This window comes from Phascolarctos cinereus, unplaced genomic scaffold (genome assembly GCF_003287225.1).
Source record: "Phascolarctos cinereus isolate Bilbo 61053 unplaced genomic scaffold, phaCin_HiC Scaffold_5;HRSCAF=322, whole genome shotgun sequence".
Classification (NCBI taxonomy): Eukaryota; Metazoa; Chordata; class Mammalia; order Diprotodontia; family Phascolarctidae; genus Phascolarctos; species Phascolarctos cinereus.
In genome coordinates, this window is record NW_027555958.1 from 242,921,377 (window position 1) to 242,949,200 (window position 27,824).

The 27,824-nt window shown below is 46.0% G+C and overlaps 2 protein-coding genes across 7 annotated transcripts in view; one reads left to right on the forward strand and one right to left on the reverse strand.

Moving 5' to 3' along the window:
- SPDEF (SAM pointed domain containing ETS transcription factor) overlaps positions 1-21,424 on the forward strand; it is a 53,794-nt gene extending 32,370 nt beyond the window's left edge. Inside the window, exons 3-6 of one of the 4 annotated variants that reach the window (XM_020999652.2) lie at positions 13,083-13,280; positions 14,290-14,379; positions 14,506-14,652; positions 18,112-21,424. In XM_020999652.2, the coding sequence (XP_020855311.1) occupies positions 13,083-13,280; positions 14,290-14,379; positions 14,506-14,652; positions 18,112-18,290 (614 nt within the window). In that variant the 3' untranslated portion in view covers positions 18,291-21,424. The remainder of the gene's footprint in view (positions 1-13,082; positions 13,281-14,289; positions 14,380-14,505; positions 14,653-18,111) is intronic. The other 3 variants (XM_020999649.2, XM_020999650.2, XM_020999651.2) reach the window with 3 other exon arrangements.
- A 1,501-nt stretch (positions 21,425-22,925) lies between these two features.
- PACSIN1 (protein kinase C and casein kinase substrate in neurons 1) overlaps positions 22,926-27,824 on the reverse strand; it is a 108,024-nt gene continuing 103,125 nt past the window's right edge. For all 3 annotated transcript variants that reach the window (XM_020999540.2, XM_020999541.2, XM_020999542.2), the window contains exon 10: positions 22,926-27,803. In XM_020999540.2, coding sequence (XP_020855199.1) covers positions 27,694-27,803 — 110 coding nt within the window. In that variant the 3' untranslated portion in view covers positions 22,926-27,693. The remainder of the gene's footprint in view (positions 27,804-27,824) is intronic.

Here is a 27,824-nt window from a genome sequence, read left to right on the forward strand (position 1 = left end):
GGCAAAGATATTGGAGTGGTTTGCCATTTGCTTCTCCAGCTCATTTTACAGATGAGGAAACTGAGGCAAGCAGGGTGACATGACTTGCCCAGGGTCACACAGCTAATAAGTATCTGAGGCCAGATTTGAACTTCCTGACTCCAGGCCTGGGGCTCTATCCGCTATACCACCTAGCTGCCCCTCTGTAACAATAACTCACCATTATCTGTTCTAAGGTTTACAGACTGATTTATTCACTATATGCCTGTACAGTAGGTAGTGTAAATCTTATTATTCTCATTTTACAGATAAAGAAACTGAGGCTCAAAGAGCAAAGTGACCTGTCCATGGCCACACAGCTAGTAAGCTTCAAAATCTAGACTTAAACTTTGAAGTCTTTGAGCTCCAAATCCAATGTTCTCCTCACTAAGTTGCTCTGCAGGAAACACTTTGAAAATCCTAAGTGGCTAGAGTAATGCAAGTTATCATTCATGGTATTTATAGTATGATATTTGTGTAGTATAGTTTATATGTATAGTATAATGTAGTATAGTATTTGTAGCATAGTTAGCATTATACCTGGCAATCAATCCTCCTATCGTCCCAACCAATCATCTTTTTCCTGTCTTCATCCCTTTCTAAGCCTTGAATTACCCTCCCCCACATCTTCCAGGTCTAATAGCCCTGGAAGAAATCACATACCACATGGACTGGGTCCACTACAAATTTATGTCATCTGATCTCAACTGGGCTCTGCTGCATGGCAATCCTTTTATTCTTCCCTAATACAGTCTCTCTCATGTTGCCCACAGTGGCTATGCCAAAGCTTCTAGTCTCTGCTCAAGCCTCTCATTTCTCTCAGCAAAGGACTTCATTTCAAAATATAAATCATTTTGCTGTGATCATCCTCTGCTCACCCCCTCCTCTCTGTTCTATACCTCAAAACCCCTTGTCACCCTCTTGCCACTGTTTCTTATCCTCTTCTTTGCTCAGCCTCTAATGAAGAGGTGACCCTTCCCACCAAGATCAACCCCTATTCTTACCCCTTTGACCTCATCCCCTCCTATCTCCTCTATCAAGCTGCCACCTCAATTATCTTCGCTCAGTTTTAAATTTTCCATTTCTTCCTATCTATTGGCTCCTTCTCTGCTGCTCATCAACATGCCCAGGTCTTCCTCATCCTTTAAAAAACCTCCCCTTGAGCCTACCATCCCCTCAAGCTATTGTCCAATATATTTCCTCCTTTCCTCTCCCCTCACTTACTTCTCTGCCTATTCTAATCTAGCTTCTAACCTCATCATCGCTCAATGGAAATACTCTCTTTATGGTTACTAATGGTCTATTAATTGCTTACTAGAATTCATTACTAACAGATTTCTCTCAGCTCTTATCCTTCTTGACTTTTCTAAAGCTTCTGACATGACCAAACAGCCCCCTCCTCCTACATACTGTCTCCTTTCTGGGTTTCTGTGACAATGCTCTGTCCTAATTCTCCTCTTACCTGGCTTCTGCTTCTCAGAATCCTTTGCTGGATCATCACTCAAATCCTGCCATGATGTCCCTCAAAGTTCTGCCTGAGCCTTCTCTCTCTATATCTACACCCCCTCCTCTCTTTTTGGTGAGGGGTTAAGTGACTTGCCCAGAGTCACATGGCTAGTGAGTGTTATATGTCTGAGATTGGATTTGTACACCCTCTCTCTTGCCAACCTCATTAGCTCCTACAGGCTCAATTATCATCTCTATGGACATCATTCCCAGCTCTATATATTCAGTCCTTGTCTCTCTTCTGAGCTTCAGGCTTGTATCACCAACCACCTGCTTCTGTTCATATCCCCAGTGGTTAGCACAGTGCCTGGCACATAGTAGGTGCTTCATAAATGTTGATTGATTGACCTGTTGGATAACTCCAACTGCATATCCCATGAGGCATCTCAAAAATTCATTCAACATGTCCAAAACAGAACTTATTATCTCCCCTCACCAACCCATCCCTCTTCCTATTTTCACTGTTTCTAACCATTCAAACTTATAACCTCAAGGTTATCTTGGATTCTTCTCTCTCCCTTACTCCCCGTGTCCAATCAGTTGTCAATTCTTGCCAATTCTGTCTCAATAACAACATCTCTTAGATCTGTTCCCTTCTTTCTACTCACACAGATGACTCCCTAATTCAAGCCCTCATCACTTCTTGCCAGGATTATATGGCAATAACCTCCTAATTGGTCTTCTTGCCTCCGATCTCTTCCCTTCTCTAATCCAGGCTCTCCACAACTGCCAGAATGATAATCCTTGTAAAGCACAGGTCTGATCGTATCATTTTCCCGTTCAAAAAATGTCAACGGCAGCCTATTGCCTCCAGGATAAAATGTCCATTCCCCTGTCTGACATTTTAATGATCTGATTCCGACCTATCTTTCCAGACTCATCTCATATTACTCCTTCTCATATACTTTATGGTCCAGTCAAACTGGTTCACCTGCTGTTCCCTGTACATGACATTCCATCTCAGTCCCTGTGCCTGTGTCCAGATTTCCCTGGCATTTGACCCTTCCTCACCTCCACCTCTTGGCATCTCTAGCCCCCTTCAAGGCTCTGCTCACATGTTCCCTCCAAGATAAGACATTTCCGGATCCTCCCTAGTTGTTAGTGCCTCCCTTATAATTTCTTTGTAAATAGTTTTCAATGACTTATCTAGCGTCTCCTTTCAGTAGAAACATGTTGTTTCCTCCAATAGAATGTAAGCTTCTGGAAAGCAGGCATAGCTTCATTTTTGTCATTGAATTGCCAGGGCTCAGTTCCCTGACTTGACATATAACAAATGCTTGTGGATTAAATGAATAACCTCAGATTTAGAGCTGGGGGAGGTGGAGCAAATAAGCACCTACTATGTGCCAGGCACTATGCTAAGTACTTTTTACGAATATTATGTCATTTGATCATCATAACGACTCTATAAGGTAGGTGCTATTATTATCCCCATTTTATACTTAAGGAAACTTAGGCAAACAGAGGTTGAGTGACAGGGTCACTAGTAAGCGCCTAAGGTTAGATTTGAACTCTAGACTTCCTGACTCCAGGCCCAGCATTCTATCTACTGAACCACCAGCTGAACTTTAGAATCTAATGCATTCATTTTTACCAATAAGGAAACTGAGGCAAATAGAGGTTAAATAACTTGCCCAGGGTCACACAGGTAATGTACCAAGTAGGGTCATAAGGTTTGACAAAGCTGAATCTGTCAAACCCTAGTCTTCTGAAGTCAAATCCCATGTTCTCTTTCCCTCATACTACACTTCTTTTTTAGGAGTTTCACAATTGTCTTGGCCATTGGGTAGGTCAGCCATCTTGTCTGGGGAGTAAGATGTTGTCTGGCCAAGTGCACAGCCATCTCAGTCTCCTGACTCTTCCCACCACTCAAACTTAGCTCCTTCCACCAACTTCCCAAACCAGTACTTCTGGCAGCCTTCAGTCAGTCTGCTTTGATTGTAGAGAAGCTCACCCGGGGAAATAGTCACAAGTTTGCCAGACCACATGCTGAACAATGTACAGGTCTAACCAGAGGTGGGATGAGGTATTTATATGCCCTAGGCAATGTGTGAAGTTTGCACTTTTTACTGGCAGCTTTGAGCCTTTTCTGTGATGCATATGTCTTGACCTTTCATATAATAAAAGCCACGCAGCCACAGAAAATGGGATTTTCTGGCAGTAAAATATGTGCGTGTGTAGGAAGAAATATGAAAGTGCCCTTTGTTGTATCCCTTCCGTGTTGCCTTCTAGGCTTCTGCTTCCCTTTTGGCTCAGTGGAAAGTGGGTTAGACTTGGAAGTGAAAGGAAAAAAAATGAGTTCAGACTGTGGTTGTGTCATTGATTAGTTGTGTGACCCTGGGCAAGTCCCTTCTCATCTCTGAGTTTTGATTTCCTCATCTGCAAAATGGAGATATTAATATTGTGCTATTTATTTCTTTGGGTAGTTGTAAGAAATCTATCAATCAATCACATGTAATTTGCACATTGAATGTGTCAATCAATCAAAAAACATTGATTAAGTACTTACTATGTACCAGCTTCTAGACTAAGTTCTGGAAATATAAGGAAAGGCAAAACCAATGCTTGTCCTCAGGGAGCTTATATTTTAATGAGGAGGATAACATATAAATAACTAGGTACGTATAAGATAAATGGAATGTGGCATAGGTAGACACTTCTCTGAGTCTCCAGGAGACTGGAAAAGAATGTGCTTTGTAACTTTCAAGTGCCATGTGAATGTGAGCTGTTATTACCCCCTAGACCTGGCCCTGGTCATACTTACATATCCTCCTGAAATCCCCAAGGAGATAGGGTGGGGAGGATAATTGGATGCTTTGGCCCTCCCCTCTTAGATTCTCTTTCTTTGTCTCATATGACACTGCTCTCTCTTGATTCTCTCCTTATTTGTAGGACTACTTCTTGGTTAGTCAGTCAATAAGCATTTATTAAGTGTCTTCTGTGTGCCGGACACTTTGCTAAGTGCCAAGAATAGGAAGAAAGGCTAAAAGACAGTTCCTGTTTTCAGGAAGCTCATAGGCTGATGAGGGAGACAACATGCAATTATGTATGAACAAGCTACATACAGGATAAATGGGAGATAATCAACAGAGGAAAAGCATTAGCATTTTAAAATTTAATATTTTATTTTTTCCCTAATCACATATAAAAACAATTTTTAACACTGGTTTTTAAAAATTTTTTGAGTTCCAAATTCTCTCCCTCCTTCCCTCCTCCCCCCCCATTGAGAAGGCAAGCAATTTGATATGGGTTATAATGTACAGTAATGACAAACATATTTCCATGTTAGTCATGTCGTGAAAGAAAATACAGACAAAAAACTCCAACAATAATAAAGAAAATTAAAAAGCATTCTTCTATATGCATTAAGACTCCATCAGTTCTTTCTCTGGTAGTGGATAGCATTTTTCATCATATGCTCTTCAGAATTGTTTTGGATCATCGTATCGCTGAGAATAGCTAAGTCATTCAGAATCGATCATCATACAATATTGCTGTTATTATATGCAATGTCTTCCTAGTTCTGCTCATTTCACTTTGCATCAGTTCATGTAAGTCTTTCTAAGTTTTTCTGAGAGCATCCTGCTCATCATTTCCTATAGCACAATAGTATCCCACCACAATCGTATACAATTTGTTCAGCCATTCCCCAATTGACGGGCATCCCCTCAATTTCTAATTCTTTGTCACCACTAAAAGAGCTACTATAAATATTTTTGTACATATAGGTCCTTTCCCTTTTTAAAAAAATCTCTTTAAAATGCAGGGGAAGGTGGCCTAGCAATTCCAGATCTTAAATTGTATTATAAAGCAGCAATCATCAAAACTGCTTGGTACTAGCTAAGAAATAGGGAGGTGGATCAATGGAGTAGGTTAAATATGCAAGACACAGTAGTCAATGACTATAGTAATCTATTCTTTGATAAACCCAAAGACCCCAGCTTCTGGGATAAGAACCCACTCTTTGAAAAAAACTGCCAGGAAAACTGGAAAAGAGTATGGCAGAAACTAGGCATAGACCCAAATCTCACAACATATACCAAAACAAAGTCAAAATGGGTTCATGACTTAGATATAAAGGCTGATACCATAAGTAACCTGGGAGAACAAGGAATAGTTTACCTATCAGATCTATGGAGAACAGAAGAATTCATGACCAAACAGGAGATAGAGAACATTATGAAAAGCAAAATGGATAATTTTGATTACATTAAATTGAAAAGTTTTTGCACAAACAAAGCCAATGCAACTAAGATTAGAAGGAAGGTAGAAAATTGGGAAAGAATTTTTACAACCAGTCTCTCTGATAAAGGCCTCATTTCTAAAATATATAGAGAATTAAGACAAATTTATAAGAACACAAGCCATTCCCCAATTGATAAATGGTCAAAGGATATGAACAGACAGTTCTCAGATGAAGAAATTAAAGCCATCTATAGTCATATGAAAAAATGCTCTAAATGTTATTGATTAGAGAAATGCAAATCAAAACAACTCTGAGGTACCACATCACACCTATCAGATTGGCCAACATGACAAAACAGGAAAATGATAAATGTTGGAGAAGATGTGGGAAAATTGGAACACTAACATGTTGTTGGTGGAGTTGTGAAATGATCCAACCATTTTGGAGAACAATTTGGAACTATGCCCAAAGGGCTACAAAAATGTGCATACCCTTTGATCCAGCAATAGCACTTCTAGGGCTATATCCCAAAGAGATCAAACAAATGGGAAAAGGACCCGCATGTACAAAAATATTCATAGCAGCTCTTTTTGTGGTAGCAAAGAATTGGAAATTGAGAGGATGCCCATCAATTGGGGAATGGCTGAGCAAGTTGTGGTATATGAATGTAATGGAATACTATTGTGCTATAAGAAATGATGAACAGGCTGACTTCAGAAAAACCTGGAAAGACTTATATGGTCTGATGCTGAGTGAAGTGAGCAGAACCAAGAGGACTTTGTACACAATAACAGCCACATTATGCGATGACTAATATTGTTAAACTGAACCCTTCTCGCATTACAAGGATCTAAGACATCTCCAGAGGCCTCGGGATGGAAAATGCTGTCCACATCCAAAGAAAGAACTATGGAAGTTGAATCGCTATCACTTATTTTTACCTTCTGTTGAGTTTTGTTTCATCTTTCTGATGGTTCCTCCTATTGGTTTTAATTTTTACTTATAACTTCACTAATGTGAAAATATGTTTAATAGGAATGTAAATATAAAGCCTATATCAGATTGTGCGCCATCTTGGGGAGGGTGGGGGTGAGGAAGTGGGAGAAAAATTTTCAACTCAAAAGCATATGGAAGTGATTGTTGATAAATCAAAATAACTTAATAAAATTGAAAAAAAAATCTCTTTAGGATACAGACCTAGTAGTGATATTGCTTGGTCAATGTAGTTTTATAGCTGAAAGGCACTATCGTTAAGGAGGAATCTAGAAAGACTTCTTAGGAGAAGCATTTTTGTTTAGAGAAAGACTTCTTGCAGAAGGTCCTTAGGACTTGAAGGAAGCCAGAAGGTGGAGGTGAGGAGGGAGAAAATAACCAGCCTGTGAAAATACCCAGAGTTAGGAAATTAATTATCTTTTTCAAGAGACGACAAGGAGGCTGGTATCAGTGGATAAGAGTATGTGGTGGGGAGTAAGGTGTAAGAAGACTGGAAAGGTAGGAGGCAGCCTGTTTATGAAGGGCTTTGAATGCCAAACAGAGGATTTTATGCTTGATCATGGAAATAATAGGGAACCACTGGAGTTTATTGAGTAAGGGGTCAGACATGGTCAGAAATTAACTTCAAGGATCAATTTGACAGCTCAGTGGAGGATTGATTGGAGTGGGAGAGAGACTTGAGATAGGAAGAACAACCAGCAGTTTGTTACACTACTCTAAGTGTGACGTGATGAAGGCCTGCACCAGGGTGGCGGCTGTGTAAGTGGAGAAAAGGAGGTATACATGACAGAGGTGGCAAAGGTAGAATTGACAGGAGTTGGCAACAGATTGGGTCACATAGTGAGTTAGTAGGGGTGATAAAGAGTGAGGAGTCAAGGGTAACACCTAGGTTGGGAGCATGGATGACTGGGAAGATAGAAGTGCCCTTGACAGTGACAGGAAAATTTGAGGGACAGCTAGGTGGTACAGTGGGTAGAGCTGCAGCCTAGGAGTCAGGAGGACCTGAGTTCAAATCTGGCCTCAGACACTTGACACTTTCTAGCTGTGTGACCCTGGCAAGTCACTTAACTCCGATTGCCTCACAAAAAAAGAAAGAAAATTAGGGAGAAGGGAGGGTTGGTGGGGGAGTTCAGTTTTGGACATGTTGAGTTTAAGCTGTCTATGGAGCATCCAGTCTGATATGTCCTATAAGCAACTGGAGATATAAATCTGGAGGTCTTTGAAGAGGTTAGTGCTGGATAAGTAGATCTAAGAATCATCAGCATAGAGATGACATTGATAGAGGCTGAATCCATGGGCGCTGTTGAGATCATTGGGTAGGTTTGTGTAGGTTTGCAGCTAGGTGACAGTGGACAGAATGCTAGGCCTGAAGACTCATTTTCCTGAGTTCAAATCTAGCCTCAGACACTTACTAGCTGTGTGACCCTGGGCAAGTCACTTAACCTTGTTTGCCTCCACAAAACGAGGTGGATAAGGAAGTGGTAAACCACTCCAGCATCTGCCAAGAAAACCCCAAATGGGGCCATGGAGAGTTAGATGCGACTGAAAAAGGACTGAACAACAGTGTAGGTTCTGGCTTCTCTCCTAATCCTTCTGGGCTCCCTGCTTCTGAGAGGTCTCCTTCCTCATGTTTTCTGCTGGCTCTCTGCTGAGCTTCCTCTTTACCTTTCTCATACTCTGCTTTGTGTACTACTTATTTGTCTACATGTTGGACCTCCCTTTTAGACTGTAAGCTCCCCAAGGGCAAAGACTGTCTTGTTTTCCAATTTTGTATGGAGAGGAGAGGAAGGGAAAGGGAAAAGGAAAAGGAAGGAAAGGGAAGGGAAGGGAAGGTTAAGAGAAAGGAAAGAGGGGAGGAAAGAGAGAAGGAAAAAGGGAAGGAAAAGGGAAGGGGAGAAATCTATGATTTCATTAATATGAGGAAATTGCCTCTGCCAGGGCAGCTCTACATTTGCTCTGCAAAGTCTTACAGCAGAAATTCTTAGCCCAGGGTCTACAGACCCCTCCCCCCAAAAAAAAGGTTGTCCATGGATAGATTTCAGAGGCCCTGTGAACTTGGAAGGGGGCAAAATTACCTTTTTTTAAAAAATGGTTTTTTTAAATATATTTAAATATTTTATGTAACCCTATTTTATTTTCCTTAACCTCTAACTAAAACATTTCCTTCAATTATGTAAAAACATTATTCTGAGAAAGGGGTCCACAGGCTTTCACCAGACCACCAAAGGGGACCATGATCCCCAAGAAGGATTAAGTACTCCTGTCTTAGAGAGTTGCCTGGCTCCATTGAGAAGTGAGGTGACTTGCCTGGGGTCACACAGCTAGTATGTACCAAAGGTAGAATTTTAACTCTAGGCCTCTGTCCACAAGGGCGCTCTTTCTTGTCTGCCACGCTGCCTTTCCCCTGGGATGTAGCATGGCTGAAGAAATGTTTGTTGAAATGGTCTAATGGAAAATAATGCCATAAAACAAGATGCAGAGTAGGAGTCCTTGAGCCCTGGGCCCACGTGTGTTTGGATTTCCTGACCTGTTCTTATCCAGAGTTCCCATCTGTACCCGCAATGCCCCTAACCACTGAACCTGAGCCCTTCCCTACCCTGGGAACAAAGCAGCCACGACCTGGGCTCTATAGCCACCTGCACGTGGGACTCTGCTCCTCCCTTATTTCCTCCATTCTCCAGGGAGGTCTCTTGTACTTGAGAGTGGGGTGAGGCCGCCAAAGCTGTCCTCCAGTCCACAAGGAGCTGAGCTCTCCACTCCCTCCCTCCCCCCCGGACCTCAGTTGCATCCTCTCTTTCCCTCTCCAGTTCCCCCACCCCAATCAGGTCTCCCAAATCCTATATGAGTCCCTGGTCAGCTGCGAGTTCCTTGGATTCTCACCCTCCCGATTCCTCGCTGCAGGTGATCGCAGGGAGGTGCCTCTGTTCCTAGAACAATGGAGACAGAAACAAATTGCTTTGACACGGGCAAGAAAATGGTCTGATTAAGCAGGGGCCGCAGAGGCAGGTCATCGGACCCTGGGCACTGGGCCCTTGGGTCCAGGGTATTCATTAGGAGAGCTCATTGTGTGCCTGCTGTCCCTGCCCCCACCGCCCACTCTTCCCTGCCAACAAAACTGGGTGTCTAGAATGGGGAATGGGAGGGGGGGAGAGGGAGGGAAAGAGAGAAAGGACTCAGCTCCCTCTGCTCTCCTTCCCTGCCTTGCAGCCAGGCTGGCCGGGCCCTGCAGTTAAATCACGTATCACAGAACCTCAGAGTTGGAAGGGAACTTGGTTTTTATCTAGTCCAACCTGTTCCCTTCTGGCACATCCTTGGCATGAGCTCCTCCGGGCTCTATGTAATGAACCCCAGGAGAGAGGAGTCCCCCACCTCCTCAGGCAGCCCCTTTCACCTTCAGATGACTTTGGTTTTAGAGAGGTTCTTCTGTGTATCCTGCTGAAATCTGTCTACACCTAAGACAGCCTCTCTCCAAAGCCTCCAAGGGAGAATCAGAGAAACCTTGCGGCCAATGGAGGCAAGGAGCCCTCTGAGGAGATGCCCAGACATCGCTGGCTCAACGCCAGGCTCAGGCTAGCTCTCCTTCTCCTGGGGGCCAACTTTGAGTTTAAGAAACTGAAGGAGGCGAGAGGGGGATTGGGGCAGAAACTGGTCTAGCCCAGGCACAACTGTGAAATAGATTGTTTATTTTTCAGTCCCTCTTCCTCCCCCACCTGCCCTTTTATGTAGTAATAACAGAAACTGTAGAATGCTCAAGGCGAGGAGGGAACATTGAATCCAGCCCTTTCTTTTTACAGATGAGGAAAGTGAGGCAAGCAGAGGCTAAGTGATGTGCGTCAGGTTACGTAGATGTGAAAAATAGCAAAGCCGGATTCAAACCCAGGTCCTCTCACTCCAAATACAAATGATACCAATTTTCCTATAGAAAACCAAAATTTTAAATGTGGCTCCCAAGCACATGATCTTAGCTACCCTCCCCCTCCAGATCAACTGCTGTTATCTTCATCTTACAGATCAAGGAGCAGAGAGAGGAGAGAGGCTGAATAACTTGGGTGGGCTGGGGTCCAATGATTAGAATACTTGAGCTGGAGTCAGGAGCACCCGAGTTCAAATTTAGCCACTTAATAGCTGTATGACCCTGGGCAAGTCATTTAACTTCAGTTTCCCCATCTCTGAAATTAGCACCTACCTTCCAAGTTTGTTGTAAGGATCAAATGAGATACTATTTGTAAAGCACCTGGCACGTAGTAGGCACTATATGAATGTTAGCTATTATTATAGTTATTGTTGAAGGTCATATTTATCTCTACTATAACACAATGCACTCTCTCCTTAGGGAGAAATCAGTGCCTAGACCAGAAAAGAGACCAAGCAGGCTCTACCCCATTTAAGACCCCTCGGTCTACTTTGGTGGTTGTTGTTCAGTCGTTTCAGACTCTTCATAGGGGCAGCTAGGTGGCACAGTGGATAGAGCACCAGCCCTGAAGTCGGGAGGACCTGAGTTCAAATCTCAGCCTCAGACCAAACACTTGACATGTACTAGCTGTGTGACCCTGGGCAAGTCACTCAACCCCAATTGCCTCACCAAAAGGCTAAAAAATAAAAGGATGTCTATTTTGCAAGTAGAAGGGCTAGCTTTGGTAAAAAGTAAGGCCACCTTTTTGTGTAAGATAAGAGATGGAGGAGATAGTGTCAGAAGGCATCTGAGTGATATGAGATGGGGAAGAAGAAAGAAGAGGAAGCTCACAGTCAATGAGCCTCATTTTTTTCTGTGAAATATAAGGCAAGGAGGGAGGTGGGAAGGGAGGGGGAGAAAAATGTAAAACTCAAAAGTTATGGAAGTGATTGTTGATAAATCAAGATAAATTAATAAAAAAAGAAAGAAATATAAGGCAAGGTTATCAACTGAGAAAATAGGGGGAGAGGAAGCCAGAAAGTTTGAGGCGAGATGAAAAGATTTGGAAGAGCTGCTGTGGAGAATGGGATAGTGAACTGATAAGGGAGTTGTAGGATTGCCTAGTAAGAGGGAAGGCCCAGTTGATGTGATGGTATGTTAAGCAGCAGATGTGCACGAGCAAAGGCATCTGGGAAGGCGGTGGGAGTCATCCAAGGCTGATATTTAGCAAGGTCCAATCAATAATATACCACCAGAGCCTTTCACAAGTTTTCAAATTACATCCGTAGCATCCAGGGACAGTGTGGCCTAGTGGACAAAGAGTTAGTCTCCAGAGTGAGGGGAACCTGCCTCTGTTACATAATAATGGCTGTAGGCCCCTAGGCAAGTCTCTACAACTACAAATTTCAGAGAAGGTAGAAAAAATGTCTTCATAATACCAGTGAAATCACAATTCCAATACCGTCTCATCTTAAGATCTGAAGGCCCATCCAGGCTGCCATGTACACTCTCTATTTAGTCAGTATTAAATGGACATCCAGAATTAAATACATACTTCAGAGTTGCTCTGGACAGGATTTCTTTCAATCAAGTCTAAGGCTCAAGTAACTTTTGATTGCCATATGCCATGGCTCATATTGGGTTTTCTCAAAAAAACCCAGATCATCCCCCTCCCCATGAACTGCTACTATATAGCCATGCCCTACTTGTGAAGTTGACTTTTTAAACCCAAGTCTAAGATTTTACATTTATCCTTAAGAAATTTTACCTCAAACAAGACATTCTCAAAGATGCAAAAAAGTCTTCAGGACCTAAAAGAATGAACCTCTGGTGCTAGAATTTCATGCGCCCTGGCAGTCCGTGGGGAAAATATCTTTTGGGGAGCTTTCTTTGAAGGTACCCTTCAAATCATAGCATTAGTGTCAACAAGCATTTGACAGAATTGGAAGGGGTCTCAGAGGATGTCCAAGAATTCCCTCCATTGTTCAGTTATTATGTGCTAGGCACTGAAGGAGATGCAGGGAAGATTAAAGATGCATACCCTGCCTTCAGGGGTCTGGTTGGGGAGATAAGGCACCTGTGTCCTGGGGCAGCTAGGTAGTACAGTCGACTGATAGAGTGCTGGGCCTGGAGTCAGGTAGACTCAACTTCCTGAGTTCAAATCTGGCCTCAGACACTAACTAGCTGTGTGACCCTGGGCAAGTCACTTAAGCCTGTTTGCCTCAGTTTCCCCATCTGTAAAATGAGCTGGAGAAGGCTATGGCAAACCACTCCAGTATCTTTGCCAAGAAAACCCCAAATGAGGTCACAACGAGTTGGACACAACAAGTCCTGTGAAAAGGATCAATAGATGATCAATAGATCAATAGGTGAGGCAGGGGTGGGAAAGGGAGTAGAGGAGCCTCCCTACCCTTCCCAGAAGGCCTTCTTCCCCATGCATAGGCATTGTAGTCTCAGGAACTGAGAGCAGAGCTTGTCACCCCGCAGACCCCAGTGACTGGAGTCCAGGGAACGTGCAGAAGTGGCTGCTTTGGACAGAGCACCAGTACCGGCTGCCTCCAGTGGGCAAAGCCTTCCAAGAGCTGGGGGGCAAGGAGCTGTGTGCCATGTCGGAGGAGCAGTTCCGCCAACGTTCACCCCTCTGTGGGGATATTCTGCATGCCCACTTGGACATCTGGAAATCAGGTAGGCATGGGTAGGGGCTGAGGGGCAATGGGGCAAAGGCTAGGCTACACAAACCCAAGGGGTTACTACTCCCCTGCCGCTTCTCCCTGGCCACTGCTACCCACTGTGATATACCACCCTGTGATGACCCTTATCCTGGATTAGAATACACCAAGAAGATGCATCTGGGTCCAGGTGGGGGGGTCATCTACTCTCTTCCAGAGAAAACCGATCCCTTTGCCCTAACCCTTCTTTCAGGCACAAGCCCTTTGATCTTGGCCCTCAAGCCCATCTCCTGCTACATCCCCATCCCTTAATGTCACGAATAGGATATTGAACTTGCAGTCAGAAGGCTTGGGTTCAAATCCCCCCCTCAGACACAGGATAGCTGTGTGATCCTGGGCAAGTCATTTAATTTCTCTGTGCCTCAGTTTTCTCATATGCAAAATGAACTTAGTGGCTTATGAGGTCCCTTCTAGATCTAAATCTGATTCTCTGCTCCAGCCCTACCTGTGGTCCCATTCTCAATCCTGATTCCATTCCTGTTCCCATCCTCAGCACCAGCTCCAGCCCTGCCCTAATCCTTGGTATACTTCTGACTCTCCAATCCCCTCTATCATCCTGGGTCACACTCCTTTGCATGAACTCCAACCTGCCAATATTCTTCCCCAAATGGGACACCTAGAAGTGAACACTCTGTATGTGCCCTATCTCCTCATTCTTTCTGGATACCACTCCTCTCTTATTAAGTTCTTTTCCCATACTGCTGACACACTTATTTTGAGCCTTGCAGTTCATTTCCCTGACTCAGAAGGAAGCAATGTGGTCCAGGAGAAAGAAGGCTGGATCTGAGTCAGAGGACCTGGATTCCAATCTCCCCTCTAGTGCTGACTGCCTGTGTGATCTGGGATAGATCATGTTACTTACCCTGTTTCAGTCTCCTCATATGTAAAATGATGGCCTCTGAGGGCCCTTCCAGCTCTAGGCCCAGGGTCCTAAGGTCCCTGTCTTCCTCTTCCCTGACACTCAGGCTGGTGCCTCTGTGATTCTCATCAAGCCCTTCCTTCTGCTACAGCCACCTGGATGAAAGAGAGAACCTCTGGAGCTCTGCATGTTTGTGGTAAGCTCCTTGGGAGGTTTGGGTTTGGGTGGGGGGTGAGGGGGTGAGGGGGGGGCAGACAAGCCAAGGCAAACGGGGGGCCCTCCAGACCTCAGCAGTGTGTCTCTCCTCCCTTCACCCCCCAAGCAGTGGGGAGTGAGGAGACCTGGAACGACAGCGAAGTGGACTCTTCCTGCTCTGGCCAGCCTATCCACCTCTGGCAGTTCCTTAAAGAGCTACTGCTCAAACCACACAGCTACGGCCGCTTCATCCGATGGCTCAATAAGGAGAAAGGTGAGCGGTGGGAGTGGTGTGGGAAGGGCCATACTGGGAACTGAGGATACTGAAGGCAAGGAGGACCGCTGAGCAGGAGAGGGAGGGGATGAGAAGACTTCAGGGATGGGAAAGGGGAGGGCAGACAGGGTCCAGAGGAGGAATCTAGACTTTAGAGACCCCCTGGGCCCACCTTCAGAGAAGAAAACTGAGGTGTAGAGAAGGGAAATGATCTGAGCAAAGGAGCATGATAAGTCAGTGCCAGGCCAATTCAGATTCTTGGGTTTGCATCTTGTCTACCACATACTATCTGGTTTTGTTTTGTTTTGGCTAGGCAATGAGGTTAAGTGACTTACCCAAGGTCACACAGCTAGTGAGTGTTATGTGTCTGAGCCTGGATTTGAACTCAGGTCCTCCTGACTCTAAGGCCAGTGCTCTATCCACTGTGCTACCTAGCTGCACTTACTATCTGGTTTTTTAAACAGTATTTTATTGTTTCCAATTACATGTAAAGACAAATTTTAACATTCATTTAAAAAAAATTTTGAGTTCTAAATTTTCTCTCTCCCTCTTTCACCTCTCTCTTCCCTAAGACAGTAAGCAATTGGGTATAGTTCATACATGTACAATCACATAAAACATATTTCCATGTTAGTCATACTATGTACTATTTGTGCGAACTTGGTCGGGTTGCTTCATATTTCTCAGCTTCCTATTCTGTAAAAGGAAGGGGTTGGGCTAGAGAGGAAGGGGAAAAGCATTTATTAAGTAACTGCTGTGGACCACACTGGAGAAGGAAATGGCAAACCAGTCCAATATCTTTGCCAAGAAAATCCCGTGGACAATATTGGCTTGCTATGGTCCATGGGGTCATGAAGAGTCGGACACAGCCGAACAATTCAACAATAACACAACTATGTGTTTGGCACTGTGCCAGGCACTTCACAAATATTATCTCATTTGATCCTCACAAGAGCCCTGGGAAGTAGGTACTATTATTATCTGCCATGTCCTTCTCCAGCTCATTTTACAGATGAGGAAACTGAGGCAAACAGGGTTAAGTGACTTGCCCAGGGTCACACAGCTAGTGGGTGTCTGAGGCCAGATTTTTAACTCCTGAAGGGGAGTCTTCCTGATTCCAGGCCTGGTGCTCTTATCCACTTCACCACCTAGCTGCCCCTGAATTTTCTCATATGTCTTCATGAAGTCCTGCTTGATCTTTACAATTCTGTTACATTCATTTTTGATTTTGTTGGGTGTGGTTGGCAACTCCATTTATATAGCTGTCGTCACTGTCTGTGTTATTTTCCTGATCCCGTTTACTTCACTCTACATCAGTTGTGAGGATCAAATGAGATAATATTTGTAAAAGAGTTTAGCACAGTGCTATATAAATATTAGTTATTATTATTATTCAAAGAAAACTAAAAAGGAGCTGAATTCTGATTAATTGTAACGATTAATCTTGGTTCCTGAAGTTGGAATAGATAATTAAACAAGCCTTGCTCCTTAGTCTCAAGCAAGAAGACTTTGGGTACACAATGCTGAATACACTGCTGGTGACTTATAAATGCCTGTTGACTGGGCTCATACCCCAAGCAAGCCATCAGTAGGAAGAAAGCCACCATACGCACCAAAGCATTTCCAAGCAGCACTTTTTGTAACAGCAAAGAGTTGGAAACAAAGTAGATGCCCATCAAATGGTTAAATGGCTAAACAGACCGTGGCCCGTGAATATAATGGAATATTATTGCACTGTCAGAAATGATATATGTGATGAATACAGAGAAGCATGGAAAGATCTACATGAACTGATGTAGAGTGAAGTAAACAGGATCAGGAAAATAACAGAGTGACGACAGCTATATAAATGGAGTCGCCAACCGCACCCAACAAAATCAAAAATGAATGTAAAAGAATGGTAAAGATCAATGTATTCACTTTTGGGAGGGGGTGTTCTTTCTACCACAAAAATTCATGCCTATGTTCTCATTTCTGTTCTTTTTCTAAGTTCTGATTTTGATTTTTTTGCTTTAACAAGCTAATGATTTGGCGGCCAATCTGTAAAGCATCCCACGCATCAGTAACCATCCATTTCCTGTCTGTTCAATTTTAGTCAAGGGATTTTGGCTGTTATTTAGTGTTCATCTTCTTGAATGACATATTCATGGTATATGGTTTTGTATAAACTGCAAGTTTTCAGCCTTTTGGGTTTCTTGATCCTGAGCCATATTTTCCAACATATTTTTCACTATCCTCCTCCATGCTGACAACGGCCTTATAGCCATCAAATGAATGTTAAGTTATATGTCAATTTTATTTGGAAGGACTTAGGGATACTGTCATGTAATTTCTCCAACTCTTTACCCTCTGTCTCAGTTGTCATACGTAAGCTGCAGTTATTTTCATGGTGATCTTTTTTGTTTACACTTGATACTAGCAATGCAAGGGGATATGGCTTCATGTCCCACAAAGAGCCATTTCTTGTTGCGTTTGCCCTATATGACAAAATTAACTTCATCCTCCATTTGCCTTTTTTTTTTTTTGGCTAGGCAATGGGGTTAAGTGACTTGCCCAGGGCCACACAGCTAGTAAGTGTTATGTGTCTGAGGCCAGATTTGAACTCAGATCCTCCTGAATTCAGGGCCGGTGCTCTCTATCCATTGCACCCCCAGCTGCCCCTTCCATTTGCTTTTGCCAAGGAGAACCCATGCGCTGTTCTCCCACCTAACTGCATCTTCCTAATATCTTCTGATCGCATCTATCATGAGAATGTAAAGACTGATACAATTCATTTTCTTCAAAAAAATCTAAATAATTTCCTCCAGCTGTAAGCTGTCCTGGTGGTAAGCTGTGACAAAGACATCACATTTGGAGTACCAGCAGTTAGGTTATCTATGCTGATTCTCACCACCCTCGGCCCCCTTTTCCAATACTCTGCCAATGTCAGTGGAGGAGAAGAAGGGGCCCACATGGGACTGAGGATCATTTTGTGCTTTCCTTTTGTTTCATGGGTTTCCAGGTCATCACCACAGTGGCCATATGTGGTCCCACTAGTAGAGGGTGTCTGCTTTCCAAAGACCAGGCTGGCAATCTTGCCCCACCCCAGAAAGAGTATTTTAGGGAAAAGGGTAATCTGGAAGCCATCCATCCTCAGTGATTCAGACAGTCCTGCCTGAAGGCACAAAGATGAACTCGTAGACTTACCAGACTAGTGGGATATTTCTAATTAGCTTGAAGGGCGGGAGAGGTTTAGGGAGGGAATAGTCACATCCCATCAACTCCTCCTTCTTTCCCTACTGCAGCCTGGTCTAGAGTGAAGACTTCGACTTGACTCTCCAAACATCCCCCTATCCCAAATTTTCCACCATCCAGGAAACTGATCTAAATTAACTTCATCTCTCTCTTTCTTTGTCTCTCTGTCCTTTACTCTGCTCTCCTATCCTGATTCCCTACACTCCCATGACAAACCTTCTCCAGGCATTTTCAAGATTGAGGACTCAGCCCAGGTGGCCCGGCTGTGGGGCATTCGCAAGAATCGTCCAGCCATGAACTATGACAAGCTGAGCCGTTCCATCCGCCAGTATTACAAGAAGGGGATCATTCGCAAACCCGACATCTCCCAGCGACTGGTTTACCAATTTGTGCATCCTGTTTGAGTGGGGGGCAACCCCGGATGCAGGGAGCCAGGAGAGGGACAGAGCAGGACTGGGACCCTGATCTCACCCCACTGGCTTACCTCTCTCTCAGCTTGCCCCCCACCCCAACCTAGGCCCTGCCTGCTCTACCCAGAACCCCCTGACCCTAGTCAGTGCTGCTGGGAACTGTGCTCAGGCCAAGGAGACTGGGAAGGCTGAGCTCCAGATTGGCTCATTTCCCAGCCCCAGAGCTGATCCCTGTCCAAGGAACAAGGGGCCTGTGTTGGGGAGGTGGAGGACTGGTCTTCTCTTAGAACAAGCACAAGTATATTCTGGGGTACTGGGGCCCTATAGGGGGTGGGGTCTTTCTTTGGCCAAATTGTTGACCTGACTCTCCTTCCAAAATATTAACCTGCTCTCTTACCCTATTCTATGCTCTATGCTCTCCAATGGGGGAGAACACACACACACACACACACACACACACACACACACACACACAGAGTCACTATGACTTAAGACTGGAATGACCTCTCAAGGGAGGACTCTTTCAGCTGTTTATTGCCACATTTCCCACACCCTGGCTTGGGATCCCAACCCAACTGTAGACTCCCAAGGGCCCCTGGATGCCAGTTATCAGCCTTTCCACTCTCAGTTCACCCCATAAAGGTTCACTGAGAACCTGGTCTGTGCTTTGGGCTAGGAAGGGGTAGATGGGTGGGAAGATGGATGCTAGAGAAATCAGAGGCTTTGTCCTTAAGTAGAAGGAAGTCATGGTCTAGTTGGGGAAGCACCCACATACACATAAACATGCACACAGATCAAAAAATGGGAATCCAGCACAGAGTGTGACTAAATACAGACTAGAAGGATTCAGAGGAAGGAGGGAAGGACTGATGAATTGTCTATGCTGGGGGAGGGAGCTGCCAGAGGAGGCTTTGCCGAGGAAGAAGATGGGGAAAACTTGAAGGATGGGCGGGAAGATGGAAAAAGAATCTGGGAGAATAGTATGGAAGGAGATGTATGAGCCAAAGCAAAGAGGTAGAAATGATCATGATGGTGGCAGCAAGGATAATCTGTCTTTTTTTTAGCTCCATCCCTTGAATTCCTGGAGTTTGCTTAATCTGAAGCTAGGGTCAGGGGTGGGGTGAAGGGTCTCTTACTTTTCCTTGCCAGCACAAGCCTGGGGTGACAGGCTTGGCCTGATAGTTGCCTCCCGGAGGGGAGAGGGAAGAAGAATGAGACAAAGGGATTTCGAAGGTTGAGTAGCCCCAAGCCCTCACACCAGGCCCATCTGACCAGGGCCTGCTACCCTGACAGATGCAGGTGCCTCCCCATCTCCCCCCATTCTTACTCTCGCCAAAGGAAGCTTTTATCCTCACAAGCCTTTGGGAGAATATCTAGAGTGGGGGTGGAGGAGGGGATATGATCCCCTTATCCTTTCCTGGCTCCCTTAGGCGTCACACTTTGTAAATGGGTCTGTCTTGGAGTCTCTTAGGAGAGTTGGAGGTGAGCTCAGGTCAGTGGGATTGTCAAGCCCCCAACCCCAGAAGTTACTTGTTTGTCTCCTTTGTGAACAGACCTCGAGAATCCCCATCCCATCAGGAGTGTTTCTGTGAATGTGTCTATTTCCAGACTTGTGAGGGTGGGAGAGTTAGTGACAACTGAAGAGGTGTGGAGATGTGCGTGTGAGAGAGAGGGCAGGTGCAAGTAGGTGTGAGCTTTAACGAGGAGGTCTGAGACTCTCAGTTCCACGGCAACTTGCTTGTTTGAGAGAAACTGTGATTCTCTCCTCCCCACCCCCAACCCCCAAAGAGTCACAAGAGCATAGATTCAGAGCAGAAGGAAACTCAGAGCCATTGAATCCAACTCCCCCATTACACAGGTCAGGGTACTAAGGCCCAAAGAGCTTCACCTGAGCTGACACAGTGAATTAGTGGCAGAGCCAGAATTGCAACCCAAGACCTTTGAGTCCGAATAAGAGATGGAGTCAGAGCCAAAGTGAGCCTCAGAGAACTGAGGGTTAATCCCAGTTTCCTGGACTGTCTTTTTCTACTCCCCAGCAGTTTTATTGTCAAGGGAAAAGTTTACTTCTGAGCTGAGCAAACAGAATGTTGGCATCTTCTGTGCCCTCTGACTGGCTCCAGCAAAGGGGTTGCTTCTGTCTCCGTCCCCCTTGCCTCTGGCCTCCCCTGATCACAGAATCACAGGACTGGAGAGTGGGAAGGGACAGCAGCAGCAGCCGATCTGGATGAGCCAAGTCTCTGCCCTCCCATCCTGTCCCATCCAGTCCCATCCCCTAGCAGGGGAGGAGGAAGGCTCGAGCCCCAGGCCATATCCTTAGCACTCGGTTTGTCTCCTCCCAGTTCCTCTAGGGCCCATCTTCGGCTTCCCTGGCTCGGGCCGTGACAGGAGTTCTGGGTGATTCTCTCCTTCCCTCAACACCCCTCCCTCTAGATCCAGGGGCTGGGAAGAACATCTGAGTCAGGGGTCTGCTGTCTCGAGGCCACATGTAGTCTTCTAGGTCCTCAAGTGCTGCCCTTTGACTGAATCCACACTTCACAAAACAAAAATCCCCTTCACAAAAGGATTTGTTCTGTAAAACTTGGACTCGATTAAAAGACCACACCCAAGGACCTAGAAGGCCACATGTGGCCTCGAGGCCATAGGTTCCCCACCCCAATCTAGGTAGAAGAGCTATCTCATGGATCTGAGGCAGGGAAGAGTCAGAGGAAAAGGAAGGAGAGTCAGATGGGCAAGAGAGGCTAGGGTCTTAGGGTGCGGGTGGATGCTTCAGGAAGAGGGAGGAACAGGAATAGAATGGGGCAGGGGTAGGAGGGTAGCTCTATCTAGTTGTATGTACTTCCAGGCACACAGAGGTATAGGAGACTCCATCTCACACATCTGCTTCGCAGCCTTGGCAACCCTGACAGGAATCTGCAAGTGAGGCTTGTACTATGCCACAAACTGTGCCCTGCCCCTACCTAGACCAACTCCTCCATTTCCCCAGCACCTGCTTTTTTGTGCTCCCAAACACTAGGCCCATGCCTCAACTCTTCAAAAAAGTCCTTTCCCTCCAACCAGGTGTGACCCCCATTACCAGGGTCCCACCAATAACCAAGCTCATATACATGAATAAAATAGTTTTGTCTTTATTCACAGATTTGGGGGTTGTCAAGGGGTCAGGGGGTCTGATTGGGACCTGGGGTCCTTCCCCTCTAGTATATCTGCTGGACAGAGAGGGGAGAGGGGACAGGCAGGTTGGACAAAGGTGCAAACTCAGACTGTGATGAAACAGCGATGGGGTGGCCTCGTGTCACTGTATCTGCTCACCAGGCCCTGTTCTAGGACCTCAGAGTTGACCATGAAGAGAACCTTCTTCAGAGGTTTGGTGGGAGATGGGATGGGGCAAGAGGAAGGAAGGATGTTAATATACATTGGGTCACCTGTTTTTTCCCAGCACCACACAGCTTGGAACCCTGTTTGTCCCCATGAGTTTCTAATTCAGATAGAAGGACCCTCTTCCTAACCAACTGCTCCTCACCAGTTTGGAGGCTGAGCTAGGATTCTTCTCAGGGTGACTAAAGCCGGGTTCTCTGAAAGCCACCTCTTCACATTCTGACCCTCCATTCATCCATGCAGGACGACCATGGACAACCATGAGGTGCTCCTCATAGGGAATATCACCGAATTGCAGAACCAGAGACTCTCAGAGTTAGGACTTTATCTTAGGGAAAGGACTGTATATTCTGATTGACCCACCCTGCTCTGTCTTACCCCAGGGAAACTATACCTCAGGATCCAGTTTCCTTCTCACCCTAACCACCCCCACCCCCACCCCAAGCCTTCTTTGCTCCTGTCCCTGGGGCTACAGCTGGGGAAAGAGTTCCCAACTGTGCCCTAGGCACTATTTGGAGAACTCTTGCCGTAAGAAGCAACTTCACCCACTACAGGGACACCAGGCTTCCCTGCCCACTCTGGACAGTGGGGGTTGAGATAGATAAGAAAAGCAATAAAACCCAATATAATGAGAGTCAACCCTTCCCCACCTCCCATTTTGCAAAGGAGGAAACAGCTAGAGGAAGGAAAATGACTTGTCCAAGGCCTCCAAAGTAATAAGTGGCAGACTGGTATTGCTGCCAATCCTGATTCCAAATCTGTCACACTGTCTCTTTATCCCTCATGCATGGTGTAGTTATAGATTTGCCCCTGGCCCTTTCCTGGGGATCGTTCTGCTTGAGTTGGGATGGGAGGAACGGGGAGTTAAGGGAAGAGCCTGGGGATAGGTATTGGGAACTGGGCAGCAAAGGGAGGTGGTGGAGTAAGTGGGGTGGCCAAGAAGTCCCCAAAGTCATTGCTGGTAGGCTAGGGAGCTCAGGAGCCCAGTGAACAAGGTTGCAGCAATGCAAGGGCAGTCACCAGGCCTTGGGAAGTCAGCCTACCAAACCTCTACCTCACAGCCCCCATCCCTGGCCTTGTCTGTGCCCAGGTCTTGACCTCTCTGTCCCTCTATTTCCTCCATGAAACCTTTTCCAAATACCTTCAGTCCCTGGTAACCTCAGAACGAATCTCAGAGTTATTAGGGACCTTCTTGTTCTATTCCTGCATGAATAACTGCATCCCTCTCCCCCACCCCCACCCCACCATGATATTCTCCATAAGAGGTCATCTGACTTCTTCCTGAACACATTCAGTGGAAGGGACCTCACTACCTCCTTCAGCATCTCAATTCCTCTACAGGGCACATCTCATTGATGAGTGGTTTTTCCTTTTATTGAACTAAAAACAATCTCTCTTCAACTTCTATGTATTATTCCTCATTTCTCCCTTGTTCTAATCCCTCTTCCGAATGACACCTCTTTAGACATCTGGACACAGCTGTCAGGTGCCCACTAAGTCTGACCTCCTCATTGGCGTGTCTTGTTTCCAATGCCCTCTTCCATGAGAGGTCATCCAGTCTCTGCTGGTCCTCGAGATGATAGGATGGTAAAGCTGGAAGGGACCAACCAGGCCAACCCCCTCCTCTTACAGGACAGGAACCTGATGTCCAGAGAAGCCACTTGCCTGAGGATACTGAGCAAGTTCTCAGCAGGAAATGAGACAAGAACTAGAATTTGCTGAATCCCTGGGCCAGCACCTTTTCTACAGCACCACTTTTTCTCTCTGTGGACCTGCCCCATCATGGTAACCAGACTCTGAAAGAAAATCTCAGGAGGTTTCTCGGACCCCAGGAGTAGAGGATATTCAAATTAAGATAAAGTCCAAGAGACAGCAACAGGTTTCTGGTTTTTATCCAGTCAATCACAGTATATAAATATATATATATATATATGTATGTATGTGTGTATGTATGTGTATGCATGTATTTGTTTGAATGTGTGTGTGTATTGTGGGGTGGGAGTGGGGATGGACCACAACGGAGGAGTGAGGCTGTATGTGTGTGTATATTATGGGGCCATCACCACTGGCCTTCTCACATTCCCTTGTAGATGCCCCTTCAGATTGGGTAAGTCAAGGTAGAGGCCAGCCCCAAAGTCCCAGAAGAGCCGGAGAAGGCTGATGTGGAAATGCTCCTGGGACAGAGTATGGGGATAGGGACTTCTCAGCAGTCAGAAGAGTTGGAGGCCCCAGAACAATTCCTTGGGCAAGAAGGAAGGCATGGCTAGGTTGGAGTCCAGTGCAAAAAGAAAAGAAGGGAGACTTAGAGATTGGGTAAAGCAGCAAGCCCCTCCCTTCCATAACTACAGAGATGCCTCTGGACCTGTCACTAAGAATGGCACCCACATCCTAAGATGCATAGGTGTCCTATCATTTCCGTGAGGACGGGCATGGGGAAGTGAGGAGAGGAGAAAATAAGAGGCAGAGTCCCACTATCCTAACTAGCTTTAGGAATAACCAAGAGAGACTTGCTTCTGGGATCAGGAGCCGGATTATAATAGTTAACATTTATATATCATTTACAGTGCCAGACACTGTGTTAAGTGCTTTGCGATGACTGTCTCATTTGATCCTCATAACAACCCTGGGAGATAGGTGGATTCCTGGACCCTTTCTGCCTATCCAGATGGGGTGAAGATGGGGAGTGTGTACAACGTTGATTGGAAGCTTCCTGCAACAAGGCTTTGAGTTTTACAGGGGACCATCTCAAATCAGAGTGGAAGTCTAAAGCTGCATCAGTGGTGGGGAGAGAAGGAGTGGGAAGATTTGTTGGTGTGGCTAAAGGCTGGGGAGGGGGCAGTGCACCTAGGGGGTGGCTGCCTTGGATCATAGGGAGAGATCAGATCCAGCCCCACTCATCAAGGGCTCCGAAGAATCTGAGAGTTAAAGCCTCGGGTTAGATTCTAGGAAAATGATAAAGTCAAGGCATCTGGAGGCAAAAAAAAAGAAAATACCCAAGAATTTTTTTCGGGGGGTTCTTTGTGACCCTGGCTGAGTAAGGGGTTTCTCTCCATGGTCCTAAGCTTCGAATTCCACTTCCACCGCTCCCACTGGCTCAGTCTTCCTTTGGCTTCAGCAGCAATAAAGGGGGGAGGGGCAATCAGATTAAAAAATAAAGGATCTTGATGCTGCTAGAATTGGCCTCTGTTTAGCATGCTCTAGGAGGTGGAGGAGGATTGAATATTTCCAAGGGCTGGGATGGAGAGCTGCTAAGATCAGGTCTCACCTGGTATTTCATGACCATCCATTGGCATCAGCTTCCCAGGGAGACCCAACTACGGGACCCTACAGTTTTGTGGGTCACCAGGACACCCTTCGCTACCACTACTCCCTACTACTAGACCCAGATGCACTCCAGTAGCAAGAGGTTGGTCTGGATGGAGGCAGGGAAGGCCCTGTGGAGACTTCACTCATCCTATTCCAGGCCTGCTGGCCTTTTTCTTGAATGGAGTTAATCTCCCAAGCACCTCTGTAGCTGCCCAGACAGGAGGAGGCAAAGATCTCAAATCCTTCATCTTTAGTATCTCTTGCCTTCCATTTTGGCAGAAAATTCTTTCATCCTTGTCTGTAGGGACTACCAGCCTTCTACCTCAAACCTCCTAAGCTCACCTGGCCATGGTCCAAGCTTGCCTAGACTAAAGAGGTGGGGAGAGAAGGGGAGTGGAAACAAGCTCGCTGCCTCCCTGACAAGATGAAGATGAAGGAATCAAGGAGAAAAGAAGACCCCAGGGAGATCAGACTACTGTGTCATCTAAGGCAGTAGCCATCTTGCTAAAGTGTCAAGGCTTCCACCTTCTAGAGAACAAAGGCTGCTTTTTCCCTGTCCATTCTTCCTCCTAAATGTATTGGGAGTCACATGGAGTCCTGTCCAGTAGAGGGTCAGGTTGGGGGAGGGGGGAGTGACCTAAGTTTCTAGGAGTAACTCTCTTGAGGAAGAGGGGAGAGGGTAAAAAGAGAGTAGCCCTAGGATTCTGAATGGAGGTAGAGCGAGCTAAGAGGAACAACATCGTTGCCCCTCCCATGGGAATCCCTCCCCTTCTCCCTTGCCAGTAGCCCCACAGACCCAAGGTTTCAAAGGCTGTTTCCCAATCACAATCTCACTCAGGCTTTTAGGGACAGAGTATCTACAGTGCCTACTCCAGGCCAGAAAGGGGAAAGGGAAGGATAAGATACGCAGAAGTGGAGAGGGAAAATGGGGTCCACATGGTCTATCTAGAAATAGAGAGTGGAAGAGGCAGGGGCCTACCTACTTGGGTTCTGAATGTCAAACATGATTAAATGTTGCCTTCCTGCATCCTCTGTGACAAAGTAGTTGCTACTGTTGCTGATTTTGTCTGCAAGGTGCTAGACCTCTTTAGAACTTTGGGGTCTTAGAAGCCATCTAGCATTTACGTGTGTGGTGAGGTATCCATGTGTGGGTATATTTGGAGGGATAACCCCTTCCATCCAGGTCAGCAACCATGACTAGGGTAAGATGGCTGCCCTGAGGCCATTACTGTCCCTTCCTCACCAGACAGTGATGCTAAAAGTATGAACTTCTGGGAAAGGCCATCCACCCAAGCTGGGACTCACGCTTAGCTCCCCTAATCCAGGCTTAGGGATGGGACAAAGGGTGAGCAGGAATGGTCTCACTGCTACAACCCTGCACCCACAACCCATCTCCTGTGACACATGGGGCTGAGCCCAGCAACTCAGGAAGGAGAAGGCTACGCCCTCTGTCCCCCAGGGCCCTAGATCAGGGTGAGCCAAGATCAGGAGATGCTCAGGGCATCCTTACCTCCCCATCTCTCATTTCTGGGAGTGCCTGCACCTTTAGGCCCCCAAAACTACTTTGTGGGAGCTACTACCTCCCATCTACCCCAGTTTGGAGGGAAGGGATCCATCCTGCTCCTCACAGTCCTTTCACCTGCATCTCCTTCTTCCCCACTTTTTCTAGAGGGGATGGAATAGCATAAGAAAAGGATATGTGAGAATAGGAAGACATCAGAAAGCTCAATGGAAGACTTGGAGACTGAAAGACCTCACCCTCCCTCAGACAGAAGTCCTCTGGTCCTCTGGAACACATGTGAGAGATGGAGGGATGGGCTGTCCTCTCGTGGAAGAAAAAATAGGACAGAGAGAGGTGACAGAGAGAGAGAGAAAGAGAGAGAGGTGACAGAGAGAGAGAGAGAGAGAGAGAGAGAGAGAGAGAGGGAGAGAGAGAGAGAGAGAGAGAGAGAGAGAGAGAGAGAGAGAGAGAGAGAGAGATCCTTGAGGAGGGGTAGGGAGAAACCTGTGGGAACAAGAGTCCTTAGAGATCAGTGTGGTGTAGTGGAAAAAGCATTGGATTGAGGAGTCAGGAGTCCTGAGCTCTTGTCTACTGCTACCCTGCGATGTGACCTTAGACCAGTCATCTCCCCTTTCCAGGCTTCAGTTTCCTCCTCTATAAAATGAGGGGGGCTAGACTGGACAGTCTGTAAGGTCCCTTCCACCTCTGACATTCTGTGAGCCAGCCTAAGCAGAGTGGATGGGAGTCAGGGATTCTGGAGGAGGGGGTCTTAGGATACTTCTGAAGGGCACAGAGAGACAGCCCTCTTTGGTGAGATCCGAAGACCAAGAGCCCTTGCCAACATTGCTGGCTGAGGCTGTGGCCCCTCACCTGCGGGAGGATTACTTCCCCAACCCTACCCCTTCCCTGCCCCCACTCTATGGTACTATTTCGAATGCTTATTTCTGTTTTTTCTTTGTTTTTCTTTGTTTTTCTATTTTTTTTCTTCCCAAGACGACTTTTAAAAAAATAAAAGCTTGATTGGAAAATATGTCTGGAACTCTATGGAGCTGGGGCAGGAGGAGGAACGGGTTGACTGTGGAAGAGGGTGGATCGGAGAGGATGGAAGACGGAAAAGGGTCGGCAAGGGATGAAGGGTATAGATGGCAGGAGAAGGGAGACTGGGAGGGACAGAGGGGAAAGGCATGAGGTGGGCTGATGGGGGATGGGGAGAGACAGTTAGATGGACTCCACATAGTTGGCGGGATAGAGGCCAAGTTGTCCGCTGTCCAGACGACCTCGGCACCAACCCTGTTCATCTTCTTCTCCCAGTTTGGTAAGTTCATCTCCTGGAGGGACATACCATGACA